Raw genomic sequence first — 20,722 nt, forward strand, 5'->3', positions numbered from 1 at the left:
ATAATAGTATTCCTCTAGGATTCAGACTCATTCTAATCCCCTTTTCCTTGTCTAAAATCAAAATGACATATCTCGTATTGCGTTTTCAAATGCCTCTGTCTCTCCCTCTCTGTCTCTCCCTCTCTGTCTCTCCCTCTCTCTTTGTGTTGTATTTGTGTTGTGTAGGTCCAGATGTGTTTACCTACCATAGTATTAGGAGACCATGCAGTATAGATTTTATATATAATTTTACATATACTTTAGGTAGCATGTTCATTCAAATGTTAAACTTCTCACTATGTAATGCTAACTGTATATTTAGAACTTGGTTAATTTTAATTTTATGTATTGTCTCCAAATGCAACCATGTGTCTCTTACGATCTAAAATTCTTCTTCTACATGGTCAGCCAATATTGTTTCTCCCAAGTCTTATTCAGGATTTAGAAAAGTTTGCCTTCCAGAGAAATTGCAGCATGTTCTGCTTTTGAGCATGAGTTTCAGGGAAGAATCATTTCTTTACAGTAGCAGCTAGTGCCAGAGATGTTAACAGTCACTTAAGAAAACACAGTTTTATGTGATACTGTAGATGTGCCTACCCCATTGCATGCATCTATGAGACTAGCATCCCTGCTCCAAAGAGCTTAATATCTTAAGGAGCCAAACCTTGCTACAATATGCAGTGCTATCTATTTATAGTGGAGCCCAGTGGATTTCTCAAGCAGGGAGAATTCTGATAATTAAGGCAGCAGAACTTAACGGTTATAGGCCCCTGCAATGAGTAAGGGTTTGCTTCAAGTGGATAGTATGCAGGAGGGGAAATGAGAAGATGAAACCAGTCGTTAAAATAAAGGGTGTGTAGCTGTATAAATAAAAAGGCCTAGTTATTAATGAGCATATAATCAAACTAATATATAATGAAGAAGCTCAATAAACTTAACAAGATACTCAACTTCTATTTAATTAAAAACTACTGTGAAGTCTGTGGAAGGTCAGTGTGCATGATTTACCTTGTTATAATTGGAATTTTATGGCAATAATTAAAATTTAAAGAGAGCAAATTCTATCTTGTTATTCTTAAACTGACACCACTAGGTGGATGCTTATAAATACTTAGATATTCAAATACTGATGGAAAGATCCTTAGGGCAGAGGTCTAGCTTTTTCTCAAAAAAGTGGGCAACATTTCAACTGTTGCTGTTTATTGCATCTTTTTTGTTGCTGTTGATACGAGTTTCCAAATGCCAGACTTATTTTTAATTAGTAAGCGAACCAACTTTTCTATTTATAGGAATTAGGATATATTTTAATCATATCTGAATACCAATGAAATGTCAGAGGTTCTATAACGGGAAGAGGAATAACTAGGGAGGTAGATCAAAGCAATAGCTGTGGTGGTGTTGCTTCATGCCAGTGAATTGTGAGCACCAGACCACGATCTTAGATTTCTGCAGTTTTTCCTTTCTCTCCACACTCATGCCTCTCTTTTTAGTTTACCATGTCACATAAAGGCATATGAGTGATCTCTCTCTTTCTTTTTTTTTTTTTTTTTTTTTTTTTTTTAAAAAGCAAAGTTGTGGCCTAAGTGAAATGAGCATGATCTCCATGTTATTTTACAAGGTGAAACCACAGGCTTAGTGGACCTTGAGAAGTACAAGTAAGGTAACATTACCATTTGTGTTTTACCAGTCATTAGATCACAGTCACCTACAGTCCTTTAAAGGGAGTGTTAGTTTACATGCCTTCCCATACCTGAGGGAGGAACTTTTCATGTGTCTAACTCCAGTATATGTAGTAGGGATTTTTCTTGTAATGACCAGGAACAAAGAACCACAGTCCAAGATTCTGACTGAACTATTCATGTCTATATTTGATTTATAGAGACATTAATCAGTTATAGTCATCCAGTTACACTGCTGAAGTTCTAATGTTTTAGTAACTAAATGGCAGAATTGATCATTAAAAATTCAGGCATAAAAAATTGAGGTCAGGCTAGTGAAAAATAAAACTCTGTCAATGTCAGAGGTTTTATTCATGAATTTTTTATAAGTAAGGCTGACAGTTGCGTTCCATCCAGAACAGAATATGTTTTTTTTATTTTTAACATGTAATGTTTATATTCACATTAATCTTACGCTATGCATTAGTAATGATGGGACCAGCAATGGGTGAGAGTGGTGCACTATGAAGTGTATCTGTGTCTTTTTAAACAAAATTTGGCAGTTAAAAATTGTCCATGAAGTGTGGCAAGCACGTTTTGGAGTTGGAAGGCTTTTGTTGTATGTAATGATGAATAGCTAAGTGACTTTCGTAGAATCATAGAATCAGTAAGGTTGGAAGGAACCTCTGGAGAACATCTAGTCCAACCTCCCAGCTGAAGCAGGGTCACCTAGAGGATGTTAGACAGGGTTACATCCGGGCGGGCCTTGAAGATCTCCAGAGAAGGAGACTCCACAACCTCTCTGGGCAACCTGGTCCAGCGCTCCGTCACTCTCACAGGGAAGAAGTTCCCCCTCACGTTCAGGTGGAACTGCCTGTGCTTCAGTTTCTGCCTGTTGCCTCTTGTCCTGTAACACGGGACAACTGAAGAGAGTTTGTCCCCGTCCCCTTGGCACCTTCACTTCAGGTACACATTGATAAGATCCCCCCTCAGTCTTCTCTTCCCTGGCTGAAGAGGCCCAGCTCTTGCAGCCGTTCCTCATAGGGCAGATGCTCCAGCCCTCTGATTATCTTTGTAGCCCTACGCTGGACTCTATCCGGTAGCTCCATGTCTCTGTTGTGCTAGGGAGCCCAGAACTGAACACAGTACTCGAGATGAGGCCTCCCCAGGGCTGAGTAGAGGGGCAGGATCACCTCCTTCCACCTGCTGCCACCACTCTTCCTAATGCACCCAAGGATACCATTGGCCTTCCTGGCCACAAGGGCACATTGCTGACTCATGGTCACCAGCACTCCCAGGTCCTTCTCTGCAGACCTGCTCTCCAGAAGGTCAGCCCCCAGCTTGGACTGGTACATGGTGTTATTCCCCTCCCCAGGTGCAGGACTCTGCAGTTACCCTTGTTGAACCTCAAAGGGTTCCTCTCCACCCAGCTCTCCAGCCTGTCCAGGTCTCTCTGAATGGCTGCACAGCCCTCTGGTGTGTCAGCCACTCCTCCCAGCTTGGGATCATCAGCAAACTCACTGAGGAGGCACTCTGTCCCCTCATCCAGGTCATTGATGAATAAGTTGAAGAGGATGGGACCCAGTACTGAGCCCTGGGGGACTCCACTAGCCACAGGCCTCCAACTAGACTCCACGCCACTGATGACGACCCTCAGAGCTCTGCTTTTCAGCCAGTTCTCAATCCACCTCCCTGTCCACTCATCTAACCCACACTTCCAGAGCTTCTCTAGGAGGAAGAGACAGTGTCAAAAGCCTTGCTGAAGTCAAGGTACACAACGTCCACTGCTCTCCCCTCATCTACCCAGCCAGTCAGGCCATCAGAGAAGGCTATCAGGTTGGTTAAGCAGGATTTCCCCTTGGTGAATCCATGCTGACTACTCCTCATCGCCTTCTTCTCCTCCATATGCCTGGAGATGGCATCCATGATGAGTCGTTCCATCACCTTTCCAGGGATAGAAGTGAGGCTGACTGGCCTGGAGTTGCCTGGGTCCTCCTTCTTGCCCTTTTTGAAGACTGGAGTGACACTCGCTTTCTTCCAGTCCTCAGGCACCTCTCCAGTTCTCCAGGACCTTTCAAAGATGATGGAGAGTGGCCTGGCAACAACATCCGCCAGCTCCCTCGGTACCCGTGGGTGCATCCCATCTGGGCCCATGGATTTGTGAACATCAAGTTTGCCCAGAAGTTCTCTAATCCTATCCTCCTCAACTAAAGCAAAGTCTTCCCTTCTCCAGACTTTCTCCCTTGTCTCCAGGCTCTGGGATTCTTTAGGGCTGTCCTTAGCAGTGAAGACTGAAGCAAAGAAGGCATTCAGTAATTCTGCCTTCTCCATATCCCTTGTCACCAAGGCCCCCGCCCCATTCAGTAGTGGTCCCATATTTTCCCTAGTCCTCCTCTTGCTGCTGATGTATTTGAAGAAGCCCTTCCTGTTGTCCTTAACATCCCTTGCCAGACTCAATTCCAACTGGGCCTTAGCCTCCCTCATCCCATCTCTACACACTCTGACTGCATTCCTATAATTCTCCCAAGTTTCCTGTCCCCTCTTCCACATTCTGTGTCTTTTCTTCTTCTTTCTGAATTTGGCCAAGAGCTCCTTGCACATCCATGCAGGTCTCCTGCCCCTTTTGCTGCACTTCTTCCTCCTTGGGATGCACTGCTCTTGAGCTTGGAGGAAGTGATGCTTGAATACTAGCCAGCTCTCCTGGATCCTGCTTCCTTCTAGGGCCTTAACCCATGAGACTCCACCAATTAGGTCTCTGAAGAGCCCAAAGTCTGCTCTCCTGAAGTCCAGGGTTGCAGTCCTGCTTGTTGCCTTACTTCTTTCCTGCAGGATCCTGACCTCCACCATCTCATGATTACTGCAGCCAAGGCTGCCCCCAACCTTCACATCTCTAACCAGCCCCTCTCTGTTGGTAAGGACAAGGTCCAGCAGCACACCATTCCTCGTAGGTTCCTCCACTATAAAGATACTATTCCCTCTGAAAGCTTAAGAACCTATGTTGTGATGAGTACTCTTGCAGTGATAGAGTGCTTCAGACTTTGTATGATTAACGTGAAAAAAAAAAAGGGTATGAATAATCTCACCTTTTCAAGTATGTGTTTTTTCTTGTCCTATGCAAGTACAGCATGAGATGTCCTTGTTCCTGTTTCTTGAAGCTTTTATGTATACATGTCTATCTTTCGGGAAATTATGTTAGTTTGACTTTATAGTTCAGCACATTTGGTGTCCTAAAACTGCATGTGCCTGGCAGCATCTGCACTTGCCTGCAGTGATACACAGATTCTGTTCTCATTCAGCTAAGTTTGCCAGCAGCAGTATTTGTACCCCTGTACATTCATGTCCAGGCTTTCCAGCAGAAGGGCTACACATTACTTCAGAGAGGAGAAGAGAGTTTGCGGCAGTTTTTTGCGTTGGTTTGATTGCTTTGCACCAGCCAGAAGGGAAGAGAGGAGGTGAGTCAGCCTTTGCCTGGGATCTGAGTGATGACTAGGCTCCTCAAGGAAGGATCGTGCTGTATCCACCCAGGGATTTCCACAGCCCAGAGTGACTCAGGATAGCTCTCCTCCTGTCTCAAATGAGGTCTTACTGCTGATCTACTGTAGCTTCAGACATTCTTTTGAATTTATTTAGGTATTAATTTAAATGCTTCACTCAAAAAGTCAGAGATTAGGTAACATACTTCTGATTCATAGTCAAAACCATCTTTTTTTGTGATAGTGACCGTTGAGCCTCCAGGGCCAGAGATGAGATTCTGATTGTCTAACTGCATTTCAGACTGGCCTGCCCCCAGCTTTGGATGCTGCAGGATGTTTGTAGGGCATCTACATAGCAGCACAATTTGTGCTCCCTCCTGTTTGCTCAGTCCACTTCTGTAACAAATCATAAGTCCACTATCTGCCGTTCAAATATTGGACCATCTGAGTAGGCAGGAAGCTACAAGTTTGTTTTCCAGAAGTAAATTCACTCACATGAGTTATTTGAATTAAGCATATCCCAATATATCTAAACAACATTTTGAGAGCAGTGGAGTTTTCAAAGTTTAAAGCCATTTCTTCATCAACTCTCAATGCCCTGAGCCTATCATGTCTCTGACTTTGTCAGACAAGTGGGAGGCAATTGCATGGAAGAATGATTGTGTCCTTGGTTTCTTCTTCCCATTCCCTCTTTTCTAGCTTTGCTGCTTCCTGCTACATAATACGGTTGTTCATAGACAGGCTACATCTCCTGTGATATACTACTACTCTGGTATCCAAGAGAGGCATTATAGAAATTGACTGGCTGCAGTTAATCAAAATGACGAAGCCCAGCTGGAAGGGTTGCTGTTTGAGGAGAACTGGGATATGTTACAAAGAAACTACAGTTGCTCTCTGACACTGTAGTGAGATAACAGAATCAAAGGTGGGTCAGTAGAGGGGTTTGATTGTTTGGTTGGTCTGAGCTGTCATTTTATGGAGATAGTTAATTTGATCAAGATCTAGCTTCCAGTAGAACCTAGAGAATTAGTCAACTTGAAAAGTTCGTGATCACAAATTTTTTTAAGTTCTTCTAACCTTAATGACACCTCTTTGATATGATTGTACAAGCTTATCATGTTCTAGCATAGTCTATTGAGGAATTACATATTTTTTAAAAAAGCGGAAATAGTTTTGTTACAAATATCTAAAGATTACACTAACAGCTCTGGATAACAGTGACTCTGTAATTAGCAACACTATGGGTACTTCCATTATTGGGTCTCTGAAGTCTTGGTAGGGCCTGTAGTATACCACATGCAAGATTATAGGATGTGCAAGTAGCCTGCACAACAGTAACAAAAATGAGAGGAAAAAAAATCACTAAGGTAGCCATAGGAGAAGGGCAATAAATGCATGTGAACCTCTGAGTCCTATTATTATTAGACAATATTTCTGCAAGTGTTTTTGCTGAATTTTGTAAGACTTAGTGATAAAAAGTATGGAATGTGGATGAAGTAGAAAGATTTATAATGCATTTCTCCAGTATCTTCACAGTAGAGTTAGCTTTTCTTTCCTTCCTACTGTCGACATCACTTTTTTTGTAAAATATCTTGCCTGCATAGCATATGGAAAGCAGTTTTGTTAGTTCCCTCCCCTCCCCCCAGCAAACTGGCTAAAATGCTCTTCTCTTTCATAATGCTTTCCCTGTATTCAGGAACATAACCTGGTATATTTTGGGAGAGGAAAAGAGGAGAGAAATGTGAGTAAAATGAGTTAAGATCATAATATCATGAGTCAGGTGGGTGGCATAAAGCCATTCTCACACAACTGCTTCATTGTGCATGAGGTCTGCCTATGAGACTGAGGCTATAGATCGATGGCATCTTATTTCACTGACAGAAATCCAGTCGTGCTAATACAAACCATACAAGGTGCCTGATGTGCTTTAAGTAGTGAGAACTGTGTTTAGAACAAAATAATTTTGATTTGTTGATCTTTCCTACCCTGTGAAAAACTGGCAGACACAGAAGTACAAATGAATTACAATCAGTATCTGTCTTGCTGTTTCCCATCTGGTGGTCACTGCAGTAGGTTAGCACATTCTTGCACTGTATTATTCATTTGTCCTGCAGGTTGTCATTAAGCATTGTTAGAAGGTGCCCTTAGGGAACAAAGCTCTCTAGAGTATAGTGTAAAACTGGATGAAAAAGAGAACTGGCAGGGAAAGGTCAGTCCATGCTAGTAGGCAGAAAAGGCACTTGGTGAGCTCTCCTTTCAGCACAGCCCCTGGGCTATTCCTCCCTCATAGGATATGCTTGGGGCAGGGATTCAGGAGAAGTCTCAGCTTTAGAATAAAACTAGCAATGTGTTGCAAATACCACCACAGGCTGGCCAAGCCTTCTTAGCTGGGCCGTGGAGAAACATGGAGGTGGGCTTCAGTTAGCATTGTTGCAGCTGAACTGGGAGATACCTGTATGGTCCTTATCTGTAACTGATGTCATAATTGATATGAACCACCAATTTGATAAAGGGAAAAGAAAATCAACTTGAACTAGTGACCATTTTACAGGAATCTTCTTTCTTCACGGTGAAAAAAAAAAAGAGGAAAACAGAGATGGATACAGTAATTTTTTGCTTGTTTTATTATTTTCTGCTATCTTCTGATCTATTTATTTCATATTTAAACAGACAAATGATTCCTCAGCTTCAATCCAAGTCATTGAGAGATGCCTTATTTTGTATATGAGAGTATGTTTGGGAGGGTTTATGAAGTTTTACCCTGCTTTATCTCCTTGTATTTCATCCAGCAAATACTGGGAAAGAGCATCTTTCTACTGTCTTTCTACTGCTATAGAAAATCTTTTCCAGTTTCACTAAGAAAGCAGATAATGACAGAGCACAGGAGACTAACTTCATCTCCTGCAAAGGAGATACGTGACCTCCACTTGTTGAAAGGCCGTTGTGATCTTTATTATATCAGGTCTTCATCTCATTTGATATTTGGGCTAGTGTTGCATCTAAATGTGGTTTGCAGACTTTGGGGGAAGAGAGTATCAATATCACTATTACCATTGGTAAAGGTAATTTTTCACAGTCCTGCATTTTTTTTCCCCCAATGTAAAGTGCTTTGAAAAAGATAGCAGTAATATGGCATGTGGTTACCAAAGTTGAGGCCCAAAATGCAGTGTGACACTAAAAGAATTGGAACAGGATGAGGAGAAACACTTCCAGTAACAGCAGTGGGAATTGTCCACTGCGATTGACTATGGGTGCCTGTTATAGCACAGTGGATACACTGGGATGAATTTGTAAGACTGCTCAAAGGATAATTTCAAGTAGCTATAATTCGGGTGTTTTTTGTTGCTACATGCACAATATGGAGGCTTTTCCGGCCACTTGAGAAGAACAGAAAATCCCTTGATCAGCATTAGCTCTCTGAGGAACATGTTCGGCGCGCAAGATTTATGGAGCACTCGAAATAACTTTGCACTAGTCAGCGCTCCTGATCCCAAACACTGGTAGGAGCCAACAGAAACATGTTTGTTCCAAGTGATCTCACTGGCTGCTGGGTGGCATTAACAAAAGTTTCCTAGTCCCCATTACTGATGCTGTTCACTTAATGCCCTTTACTTCAGGGTTACTTTTCTACCTGGCTTTGGCCCTTAATTTACTCCTTATCTGGTAACCACTGACTTAATGAGACTTGGAAAAGAAGGAACTGTTAGTAAGAAGGAACCAAATACAGAATTGCTTTTTACTGTTCATCCAAATAATCTACAGAAGAAGGATTTGTAGATTGCTCCTGCTTTTCAGTAGTCTGTTGTCTGGAAAAGAAAAAGTTGTGACAGAGTCCCCTGGACTTCCGAAATCTATCTTGAAGATGTCCTGAATCGGGTGAAGTTGTCTTATTTGGAATTTTATGAAGTATTTTTGTGTAGGGTGGTACAAACCAAGCTCTGTAATACAAACCTCCTGGTCTGACCTTGTCAGGGTAACCTAAAAGGTTACCCTGTTTGCATATACGTGGTAGTACTGACATAGCTGCCAGGATGTCAAGGAAGATACAGTATTTAAAAAAACAAACAATAAAAGCCCCTAGCTATCTGGAGGCTTGTTCCATTACTGATTGTTTCATTATGAACCTGTAAGCGTGTGTGTGCTTGTATGGGGGAAGGCTTTGTGTTGTGGATTTTTTTTAAGTTGTGAGCAAATCCTGAAAATACTTTTTATTGCATATAAACTGATTTTGATGGTGCATCCAAACAACTCACTTAGTACTTCTCATTTCTGTATAAAGACTGACTACTGATACCGATTATGCCTGGATGGGACTATAGAGTTGGAAGAAAAATCTGACATGCCATAAGTATATGAGGTCTAAATAGCACAAGAAATAGGACAATTTAAAATCACTAACCATTGTTGGTTCTGATGTCACTACCTTTGCCATGAAGATCTGGTCCACTTGCTGAGTCATTGACTTACTAATGTGTGGGTAAAATTCCCCTGTTGTCTTTTCAACTGCCTGCCATCCGAATACCTTTGGGATTGAAGCATCCTGGAGAGGACTCTTGCTGTTTCCTTATGGGGTAAATATTATCCTAAGCAGCAAGAATAGTGGTAGTCTTGGAGGCAGGGAACAAAAGGAGAGAAGATAACTCAAAAAAATGAAACATGGAGTAAAATTTATGTGTTTCTTCTGACTTTATAAAATCAAGATATATTTCTCTTAAATTTTTTTCAGAGCAGGGGGAAGGGTTTTTTGTGAGAGTGATGTGAAAGGTCTTTGTCTTTGGAGTCAAAATCTCATGTTTAATTGTTTTGAAAATTGGAACCAAAGTTTTAAACTATGCACAGTTGGAAGGATGCAAGCACAGGCTGGGTAGGCTGGCTGTGGCCTAAACCATGGAAAAGCCAGGCAGCCACATTTTTCATTGCCTGGAATTTGTGTCTCATGTTCATATTTAGCTCTAGAGTTTGTCTATGACAGTAATCTTGCCTGGAAACAACAAACATTTGGACTACAGTCACTGTGGGAGGCCAGAGTTGAAGGGAAGGCACTTTTTTTGCTTCCAGTTACAGAAAGGAGAAGATAGATGGAGAAGAAATGAGAGAGGAGTATAAGCAAGAGGAATGGCTTACTGTTGTGTTGTTACTTGCAGCAACTTTTCTTTTTGCTGAGCAGGAATTATAATTTAATAATAATTGGTAACAGAAGGTTGCTGTGCTTGACATCAGATTTTTAAAGAACTGGTTTTCTGCTTCAGTTGTAAGGGTGTTTATGTGCTTTTCCACACTACAACATTTGGTTTTATAAGGCTAGAGTGTTTTTACATTCTTGTATAAATAGCTTGTGTGTTGAAATATATACATAAACACTGTATGGATAAAAACTGCAGGTAGACTCAGCCAGCTAGAGAAGATAGTAATGATGGACATCATTCATGATGTTGATGCAAAAAAAAATAAGATGATACCAGACACACTAAAAACATTATTGTAAATAGATATTCTGGGTAAGGTGTCGGGGCATTTGGAAGGGGTTGTACATGAGACTAAGAGATGCAGGTGCTGTAATCCTGTTGCGTATTTTGGATGAAGTGTCAGCTAGGACATCTACATATGCCTATCCATGTTGCATGCTGCTGAATGAATGGCGCTTGTTCCTTAGGTATTTCTTGCTGGAGGCAGCAACATGAGGTTGTGCTTGAGACTGAGATCTCTTCTCAGTCTCTCATGATCACCCATCCTTACTGGTTCCCCAGCGACATGCCTTCATGTGTGTGGCAGACCCCACTACAGCTCTGTGGCTTGTAAATTCTGTGAGCAGCTCTGCCATAGAGATGGAAAGGCAACAGGACTGTGGCCAGAGCCATTGGGCTGCACTGAGAACCTCCCACCAGTCCTTTAGGAGGAAAGGTGTGGGCAGCAGAGGTGCTATAGAACTGCTCGGAGGGCAGGTATAGTGGGTACTGGGCTTGGGAGCTGCTCAGTCCTGAATGCCAGAGTGTCTCCCATTCCTGTGCGTGCAGGGGATTGTGAGGGGCCTTTGTTCTGCACTGGGCCACAAGACAGCCCTGTTTGTGCGAGCTAACAGCACCACAACAAAGCAGAACTCAGCATACATCTCCAGGAAATTTGATAAAAAGGCAGCTGATGACATCTTTTCTACAATCTCCATCTTGCTGCAAGCTTTGAAAGGCACTAACACTTCAGCATGCTGAACATGCAGTATCAAAAAGGCAAAGGAGAGGGGAAGCGTTTGGTTCCAGTTAAGTAGTGTATTTATGTTTTTAATTATGGCTTATTTTAAAAAATCTTTGTTTTTTCAAATTAAATGAGTTCACATGCTGTGTTAAACATTTCCTTACCTCACATGGCATCATGATAAAGGAGCTGCTCCCCCTAGGATGGAGATCATGGCAGTGTAAATGGAAACACAATGAGAAGAGCCTTTAGGCACAGCAGGGAGTCTCTCTTCCAGCAGATGTGGTTAAAGTTATCGCACTACCTTGGTGTTGGTACTGGTTGTTTTTCCCCTCTTCTCATCTAAGCCTATTTTAGATCACTGTCCTATATCACTTTATTGGTCTGCAGTGAAAGAACAAAAACTTGGGATCAGATACTGTTGTGTGTCAATCTCCTGTTAAATAGGAGAGAGAAAAAGTGGGCTGAAATGCATATGGGATTACAGAATTACATGTCCTGATTTATCACTTATTTACATTAGCACAAATGAGAACTTTAGAACTTTTAGCTTTTCTACCTCCTTTTGGAAAATTTTCTCCTGTGAACACAAATGTCATTGGTCACAGATGTGGCGCATACAGGGAGAAAAGCATCTGGCCATCTAGCTGTGAGCTCTCTTTTTGTGAACCTGAGGTGAGAAAAACAAGTGCATTTGTTTTTTTCTAAACAAGTTCCCAGCATGTACTTCATTTCCAAGGGTGAATCTTGGCCTGAAATACTGCTGTTTGGTCACTCATAAAAAACCAAGAGAACGTAGTAGTGATGCGCTCTGCTTTGTTTGGACTTTTCTAAGCAGCATGTTGTGTGATTCCTAGGCTTCTGTATGTTTATGGAGAAAAGAGACTACTATGGTGGTTGTAGAGAAGTGCGTGTTTTATTTGGAAATGGAAGTAGAATCATACGTTTACAGTGTGTAGGACTTGGAGAAGAAAGATCTGATCAGGTTGCTTTTAAACAAGGCCTTGGTACTGTAAAAACTCCTTTAAAGTAAAATTCAATTGTATTATGGAGAAATGGGTGATAAAACATATAGCTGGAAGGGAGGTGAAAGGATGGAAAGGGAATATATGTCTACAGATCAGATTCATACGGGGAGAAAAGTTCAGTCCTGCATCTATTACTAATTAAGGCTTGTACCAGCTATGGGAACACACTGCCTGACTTGTTGGTACCCTTGCGCAGCTACAGATTCGAATGCTTCCATTTGTGCCCATAATCTGCAGCTGGCCAAAATGCCGAATACAGAATTCATTTTTGAAAGGCTTGATCATAGAATACCTCTCTGACTAAATGGAGACAGTAGCTATACAAGGTTTGGCTGCAGCACTCCGAAAGAGCTGCTGGGTGGAGGAAGGAGAGAGAGCACCCACAAGGTGTTTTCCACATTTTCAGCTCCGCTTGTATGTACAGCATGAAAATGCTTGATTGCTGCAGAAATACCAATCAAAAGGAGTAAAATGAATTAAGTACTACAGTATTGTCGTCAGTGCTGCTAAACTTTCATGTCTGGTGTTAAGATTACATTTCAGCTTTTTTTTAACAGCCAATTCATACATTTCAGGTTTTAAAGTTTTAGAGTTTCCTCAGTGATCACGCTAGAGTTTGCTGGGTTGTCAGTGGGCTAAGATATTTATGCAGTGGGACATGTTACTTAAGGGGGCAGCTGCTGGCATGGAGCTGCTTGGGCAGCCAGTGTCGAGTGGAATGAAGGAAAGGGCTTAGTGAGTCAGTGAGGTTCCAGTCCTATCACCCCTCTTCTCACTACAAGTCTTCCTAGTAGTTAAGATGCAGCATGAGCACAGCTAGCAGAAGCCATTCTTGATGTGTGAAGAGTTATCATAATTTTGACCGTAAGTCTGGAAAATAAAGTAGTGAATACTGAGAAAGAGTATCACACTTTAAGAAGAAGAATTGGAAACAACAGCGTAATTGAATTTTGCTGATACTGTGAGGATTTCCGGGAAAAAAAAGCCTCTATCAAAGATGCCTGCTGCTGCAACTCTGTATCTGGCCCTTAATTTCTTTAGTCCTTTGGTGTTCTCAGAGGGAGTGTTAAAATTTGGTCTCTTGAGAAGTAACTTCTGCTGTGAACAGTCCAGGAGGTTTTGTTCCAAAATACAAACTCATTTAAGCTCTACTCAGGCTACTTCTGACAAGCCCTTGGCGTATTCAGTAAACCCAATTCCAGCGTCCCTGTCAGAAGAATGGTAAATCCATTCTTGTTGCATTCAGTAGGTTTTTGGCTAATAAGTGTATTTTTTCAGATTGCCAAACCAATACTCTGTCAGCAGAGTTGTAAGCCATGTGGTCTTTTCATTGCTCTTTCTGATTCAGCATCCCTGATGCTTTGACTTGGGTAAATGTTCATGAAGCCATATTTATATGCTAAAAGTATCCATGTACTGTGGAATAAAAGATAGGAATATTCATTTGAAGCTTTGCCTAGATAGAATGAATGAAACGTCACTGGTGCAACCTGGCTGGTGTATTAAAGAATAACTATTTCAGCTGTTCTTAAATCTGTCTGCTTATGCAAAGATAGAGGGGGAAAAAATGAAATCATTAAACACACTGTCACAGTAACATTATCTAATTGGCAATTCTTAACTGTAATTCTTGTACATCAACCAATAATCTGTTTATTACTCCAAAATACTGGCCTATAACATTGTTCCTTTGTTATCTCTGAAAATGATCCAATAGATGAATCCAATTTATGTAGAGATAGGAAGACACTGGAGAGAAATACTTTCAGAGGGAACAGAACAGCATTCCAGTGCTCTGGAGATACCCAGCTTCCTCCTCATTAATTAAAACTGATCTATAGTAGCACAGTTTGCTTATTCGAAAAAGTTTCATTGTATTTTTTCCTTTATAAATTAGACTGGAGTCTGACATCTGTGGCTATTTAATTAACTTTTACAATTCTACTTTTTGGAGTGATTTTTTTCAATAGTGCCAGAACCTGTGTTTTATAAAGATCATATATGCATATGATCTACCTTTCATACAGCTTCTATTCCGTTGCACAATAGCATTTAATATATTTTAAATTACCCCAGTTTCTAAGATCTCCAAGTATGTTGCTTTTGTTTTGCGATTTAGATTTATTGTCTCATGGCGCCTTTTAAATTGGATCCAGCTATTAGCAAAACGTATTCATCTTCCCTGAAGCTAGACTCCCATTCTGCAGACCAAAGCGTTAGTACAGCTCCTTAGTTTCTTTCTTTCTCCTTTTTTAATAAAGGCATGGTTTAAATTACTTGCTTTCTAAGTTTTATTTGTAGACCTCAGATGTAAAATACTTATTTTTGCTTGTGTGTGTATGACTGAGAACATGAGCAAGCTAGATTATTACAATATAACATATAAAGCTTGCTGTGTGGATGTTTGTTTTAGGCTTGTCTGATCAATTTAGCAAGGGAGAGGAGAAAATTAAGTTTTTTATCACCTGGGTCAGATACAAAAAATTATAGTTTTACTTCAAGATCTGTTTAAATTAGTCTTAAAAACTGTTTTTCAGGTATGTCCCTGTGAACTTTTCTTCTGAAAGTCGAGCTTCAAGAATTACCTAACAAAAGATTTTGGCCCAAACTGTTAAAGTGTAAGGACTTTCACTAAAAATAGACTAAGTCAGTATCATTTCTGTTTCTAAATATTTTCTTCTGCACTATCAAAATACAGGTAATGCTTGAGTTGCAAACAATATTGTGCAATCTCATGTATTTTTCTTAAAATGAAATTATAGAGAATTATTTGTATAAGCTGCTGCTCCTACATATGGGAGCCTAGTGCTCACTGGCATTATCTCTTCAAGACATATTAATCAATATGTAGAATTAGATGTGCCTGATATTTATGAAACAATCAGTTTTCAAATGTTATATCTGAGACAATGACCTACCACTGAACTGTGCCTCACAATATACAGCAATTTCTGGAGTGTTTTGCCAAACTCATGGCAACAATCTTCAGCTAACTTAAAATGATGCTGGTGGAAACCTTAGCACCAGTTGTGAAAGTGGAATTGAAGGAAAGAACGATTTCCAAGAGAGGAGGATCTTCTAGAAACCTGAGCTCCCACCAGACCTCCAGCCTCCTAAGCCACCACTCCTTGTCTTGTGGAATATCAGGCATTGGCTGTGAGGACTCAGAGCACCAACTCTGAGCCTGAACTCTGAGGCTGAAAAAATAAATTGTGTTCCCAACTTTGGCACGTAGGTTTCTGCAGCTGCCAAACCAGTAAGAGCGTGTGTGGGTGGGTGGGCAGTTACAGGTGTTGCTTCAGCTTTGGAACATATAAAAGAGCCAGACAAAGTAGTGTGTGCTTTCTGCCAGCAGTAACAGGAGGATTTGTTGTAAATTACTTTTCAGGTTTAGTTTATATTGTTTATGGTGTAACCAGCCAAAATGACATACGATGTGCATCTCTGAACCATGCAGAAGAGCACAGAAAAAATGTGCAGAGAGAAAATTAGGAAAAGACTAATGAATTCTTATTTTTGCCACTATGCCTTTACTCCTGGGAGGAAAAGAAAAGCCAAGAAGAGCATACACAGGATGCGGTATGGTTAGCTCTGTCCTACCACAAACTACTTTAGTTTTCAAAATTTCCTTTTGATACTGGTTTGTTAAAGTGCCTGTTCATATGATGCATTCATTATGCTGCAGAGCTGTGGGGCCCATTTTAATTCTCCTCTAAGGATTGGATGAGAAGGTGGGAACTGAAAGATTTTTTTTCCATCGTGTTCTTAAGCAAATAAAATTCTCATGTTTGCGGTGTAAGTCTAGGGCTTGGATTATAGTAGAAAAGTTACTTTATTGTAGTGCATGTATCTGAAAAGTGACTGCATTTGCATCAGCTGCAGCTGCCATGTATGGTAACCTACAAGCCACACCGCATGGTGGAGTAGGAGCATAGGAGAGTGATTAAAGTATTTTCTGTTCAGGTGTTAAGATGCTAGTGCCAATTTTGGCCAGGTCACCTTGCACATAGAGGAGCATAGTTTTGCTCACTGCTTGCTGGGGCCCAGTACGTGTCCCTGGAAGGCTCGTGGGATGGACTGTGCTGTCAGTTTTACAAGCCTTTCAATAACAATTGGTCCAAAAGCCTTTGGGGTTTTTCAGAGAATGAGAGGCAAACATGTAATCTGAGATAACAGACATACTCCTTCTGTCTCAGCTGGAAAATTCCCAGCATTTCAGATTTGAGTATGTTCCAGGATTTGTAAAGACTCTGAGGAAGAGGGAAGGGGAAGGGAAGAAAGAGGGAAGGGGAATGGAAGGAAGAGAAGAAATGAAGGAATCTCAAACCTCACTCAACAAATAAATATTTTTCTTTTAAATATTTTAAATGAGATTTATTGCCAAGAATAGGAACCCTGTGGAGGGAGGAATGATCTAAGGAAGTGGACACAGCTTAATTTTTCACTGTTTTCCAAAGCAGTTGTCTGAAGCAGGAATTCAGATAATCAGTACTGAAAAATGTAAGGTAGACATATATTATATTAGGACGTTAAGAAGTAAAACCACATAAATACATTCATTTGAAGATCTTCTGTTCTGATTTCTATGTAGAAATTATGATCACATCCGCAGAAGTTACATGAGCTGACTTTTGGACTGTGTAAGCCAGGTGCTTGAGCTCTTATTAAAAGTACTTGGAGTTATTTAGGTGCCTTATACTACAAAGAGCTCAGATTCTCTGATGTTTTCCTTTTAGGATCAATAAATATTTTAATTATATGGGAAAAAGCAGCTTTCAAACTTCCTAATAAAGAGACTCATTCTCAGAATCCAGTTTATCTGGTTGTTGAAATATAATTGAAGACACAGTCTGAGATCCTGAGCAGACATAGAAGTTGAATTTGGTTGCTCACCTCCTTGGTGAGTGCTGTATCTGCTGGAATGCAAGAAACAGGAGGGCAAGTGATCATGGGAAAGCACTCTGATCCCTTCCTCCTCATCATCTATTTCATATGTGCTATAAGAATATATAAAGTCTTTGTTGTTGTACAACAGAAAAGGTGTTGCACAAGATAATGTGTAGCAGAAGACGACGTACAGTACAAATGATTTTCTGTTCTGCTAAGGGAGGGTTAACTAACCCTGTAAATGAGAAAGTAAGGAAATGCTAATTTGTGAACCTTGAAGGTACCAGCCAGACAGGAATCTGCTTGGTACTGTGTGAAATGCCTTCTAACAGAGCTGAATTGCCTAGGAGGGTTTACTGGTGAAATGTTTAGTGTCTCCTGGGAGAAGCAGCAGCTGGGTAGAGTTTTGAGGGTCTGCATTGTGGATGTGGGTGTCTACAGCAAAATGAGTTGAAACTTGGAAAACTATTTACTTTTGTGGATTTAGTTCTGGTTCCACATGCAGGAATCTTAACAGCTGTTATTTTGTCAGCAGCAGTCTTTAAGAGATAGCTTTCATTCCTCACCATGCCTTGCACTTTTAACTATTCAGTGTCTTAGGTACTGTGAGTGCAAGCTCTATTCAGACACAAATTCCCAACATTTTATTTCATTTGGAAGCTATGTTTGAACAATTCTGTCAAAAAGGTCATCTGGAAGGAGTTATCAGCTGCCCCACAAAGGCCTCCTCCAGGACTTAAGAGCATGCATCAGTTGTTAATGATGTTAATTAGACTATCATTTAATTACATACATTTGAAATTCTTTGTTGAGATGTACCATTGGCATGGACTACAATGACAAGGAAAGTATTGCCCTTATTTCCAAAAGCAACAATTTACTTGTGAGTGTCTTTCTATTCCCTTCCTTTCTAACTTTCATTCTCAGTGTTATCAGTAGATCTCAATTACTTGATAATAGCAGAGTTTAGACTCAGATTCGAAAAATATTTAAGCCGCTTACATTTTATTCTTATTACAAAAGCTGATTACTGCTAGGAACCAGACTTCTGAAAGATGGTAAGAACAGAGGCTGGAACAGGAAGAGCAGGGAGTGGGAGGGTTTATTGCATTCAACTGTTTTCCTTTAGGGTTAGTGCTGAGCTAATAATGGAATATAAAACATTAGCCTGATCACTGCCTGCAACTGAGGAAGCCTTGGTGTCACATAAGATGACACTAATGTCGCAAGAGTCATTAAGAACAAAGTAATTTAAAACAAAAAAAAAGTATGCATTTCAAAGGTGTACTGTTCACACTATTTAAAATATATTATTCAATAGTAATTTGATGGAAAATTTCAATATTTTTCATTACAGCATGTTAGTAACTGTCTTTCTTTGTTAATGTGCGTTTGGTAGCACAATCCAGCTTTTTAAATGTAGACATATTTTAAACCCTTTGCAAGTTGCTTCAAGTCTGAAACTTGGCAAAGCTATGGTGGCAGAACTGTATTTTACTTCACTGAAATCTCTCTCTTTCATAGTTTTGTATCTAACTTTAATCATTTTAGCATAGGTGTAGTATTGGTACAAAATTATATGTAGACTTAAACCTTCTAATGTCTTTGATTTTACACTTATAGAGAAGAAATTATTTAATTGTATCTTATGGTTCTTCAGATGTTTGTAGCACTAATCTCTCCCCACTCCAGCTCTTTTAACATCATGAAAATAATAACTTGTAGCCTAGTTTAAAGAAAAAATAGGAAAATACTTACAGCAATTTGAAGTGAAGATGCTGCAAAGCTGCACCAGATACACAAATTTGTTTATTGATTCAAATTCTTTGGGTATTTAGGGGTTTCAAATCCCACCCCTCCTCCCCACATATGTGTGTGCATGTGCTGACCCAGTGGCATGTGACTGGTTGGCAAAATGGCATCGCGCTTAAAAGCAGAACCTTTTGTGGTTTTATTTGAAAGCAGTAGCATTTCACAGGAGCTTAATGTATTAAAGAATCTTTCATGTTTCGCACCCACCCTTTTTACCCCCCCCCCCCCCCCCCCGAAAAGTTAGAAATATATTGTTTACTAGCACTTAATTACAGAGATACGATACCGGGGTTTTTTTCTATTTTCTCTTCCCAAAGGTTCGACATCGGTGGTGTGAACTTGTTGTTAAACACAAATACATACCTGGATATGGAGATGTTGAGAAATTTCTCAGAGAAGATCAGGTCAGTTCCATTTAATTAACATTTTCAAAATAATCACTTTTTACTATGTCAAAGTAAAAACTGACTTTAATATATTTTCTTGCTGTGGATTGTCAAAAACTTGAACGTATGTGTTCAGTTTGCCCTTTGCTTAGTGGGCTGTGGGAGCTACCCAGGTGTACTCAACCCCTGCCTAGGCCTACTAATGTTCTGGTAATTGGTTAAATAGGATGTATAACCTTCTGCTTTCATTTTGTGCAAGCTAGAGGTGGCAGTGACACTGGGAGAGTGCTTCCCAGCGTTGGTTCCATTGATGATAAAGGCAAGCTTGGCTGTAAATATTAGAGCATGTAGATATGAGTTAGGTACAAAATAGTCAGTGCTGTAGAGGCTTAAATTTTCAAGACCATATCCAGAAGGAGAAGTGTGTCACAGGAATGTACATCAAAGGAATGCAGGCATCTTCAGGGTTAGGGAAGTGCTGGGAGAGGATTTTTAGGGCAGGACACGCTGAATGCCTTTAGTATGGCTTGTTTAGGCCATTACAAACTTAAAATTGAAATTGCACCTTTGCTTATTCTTTCAGTGTCACTTTCATTTATTTTTATTCACTATGAACATCAAGAAATTCACTAACTGGCATATATGTTATGTATCTAAAATTTATATAAAAATACAGAAAATGTTGGAAGCTATTTCAAAATCTGGAAGAAATTCATGCCTTCACCTTTTATGTTGACAGTGAACAAAGACATTTACAGCAGAGGTTTTTATACTTCTAGACAAGTAGCACAATAAAGTTACTATGATCTCCCATATTCTTTCTTCTAGCTCTAGAGTATACCTCCTATTTATATTTCAGCCAATAAACATGCCCCACACTTTCTGGCAAGCTCTTTATTTTAGTAAATAATATAATCATAAAACACCACCATTTATGAAAACAAAAGGTTATATGTATTATGTACATTTTAATCATATGGAAGGATGCAGATAGGTCCAGTAGACAGCAGGAAAAAATCCTCAGGTTTATACAGACACATCTGTTTTGAACTGCATTACGTTTGGGGCAAATATTTTATCAAATAAAGACTAGCACTTTCTGCAGTGCAGGAAATAAATTTTTGAAACTATTTTTTAGTGTAATCTCTGATATCCTTCATTTGATTTACTCCAGCAGTTGCGTACGGTTTATGGCACAACCAGGTTCTAGAACGATTATGACTGAAATCAGAGCAGTTGCATGCCCTTACTGATCGCAAAAGACTTGGCTATTTTGAAAGTCTGGGAAAAATGCAAATGTGACTATTTAG

General features: G+C 40.1%; 1 protein-coding gene across 9 annotated transcripts in view; it reads left to right on the forward strand.

The window, feature by feature from the left end:
* Positions 1–20,722, forward strand: part of AOPEP (aminopeptidase O (putative)) — a 212,536-nt gene that overhangs the window by 175,369 nt on the left and 16,445 nt on the right. For all 9 annotated transcript variants that reach the window (XR_009961246.1, XR_009961247.1, XR_009961245.1 and 6 more), the window contains one exon: positions 19,344–19,430. Coding sequence is in view for 5 of the 9 variants with exons in the window: in XM_062600334.1 (XP_062456318.1) it covers positions 19,344–19,430 (87 nt within the window). In the remaining 4 variants the exon portion in view is untranslated. Of the gene's footprint in view, positions 1–19,343; positions 19,431–20,722 lie in introns of those variants that run through there.

The sequence above is a fragment of the Rhea pennata genome, chromosome Z (genome assembly GCF_028389875.1).
Source record: "Rhea pennata isolate bPtePen1 chromosome Z, bPtePen1.pri, whole genome shotgun sequence".
Classification (NCBI taxonomy): Eukaryota; Metazoa; Chordata; class Aves; order Rheiformes; family Rheidae; genus Rhea; species Rhea pennata.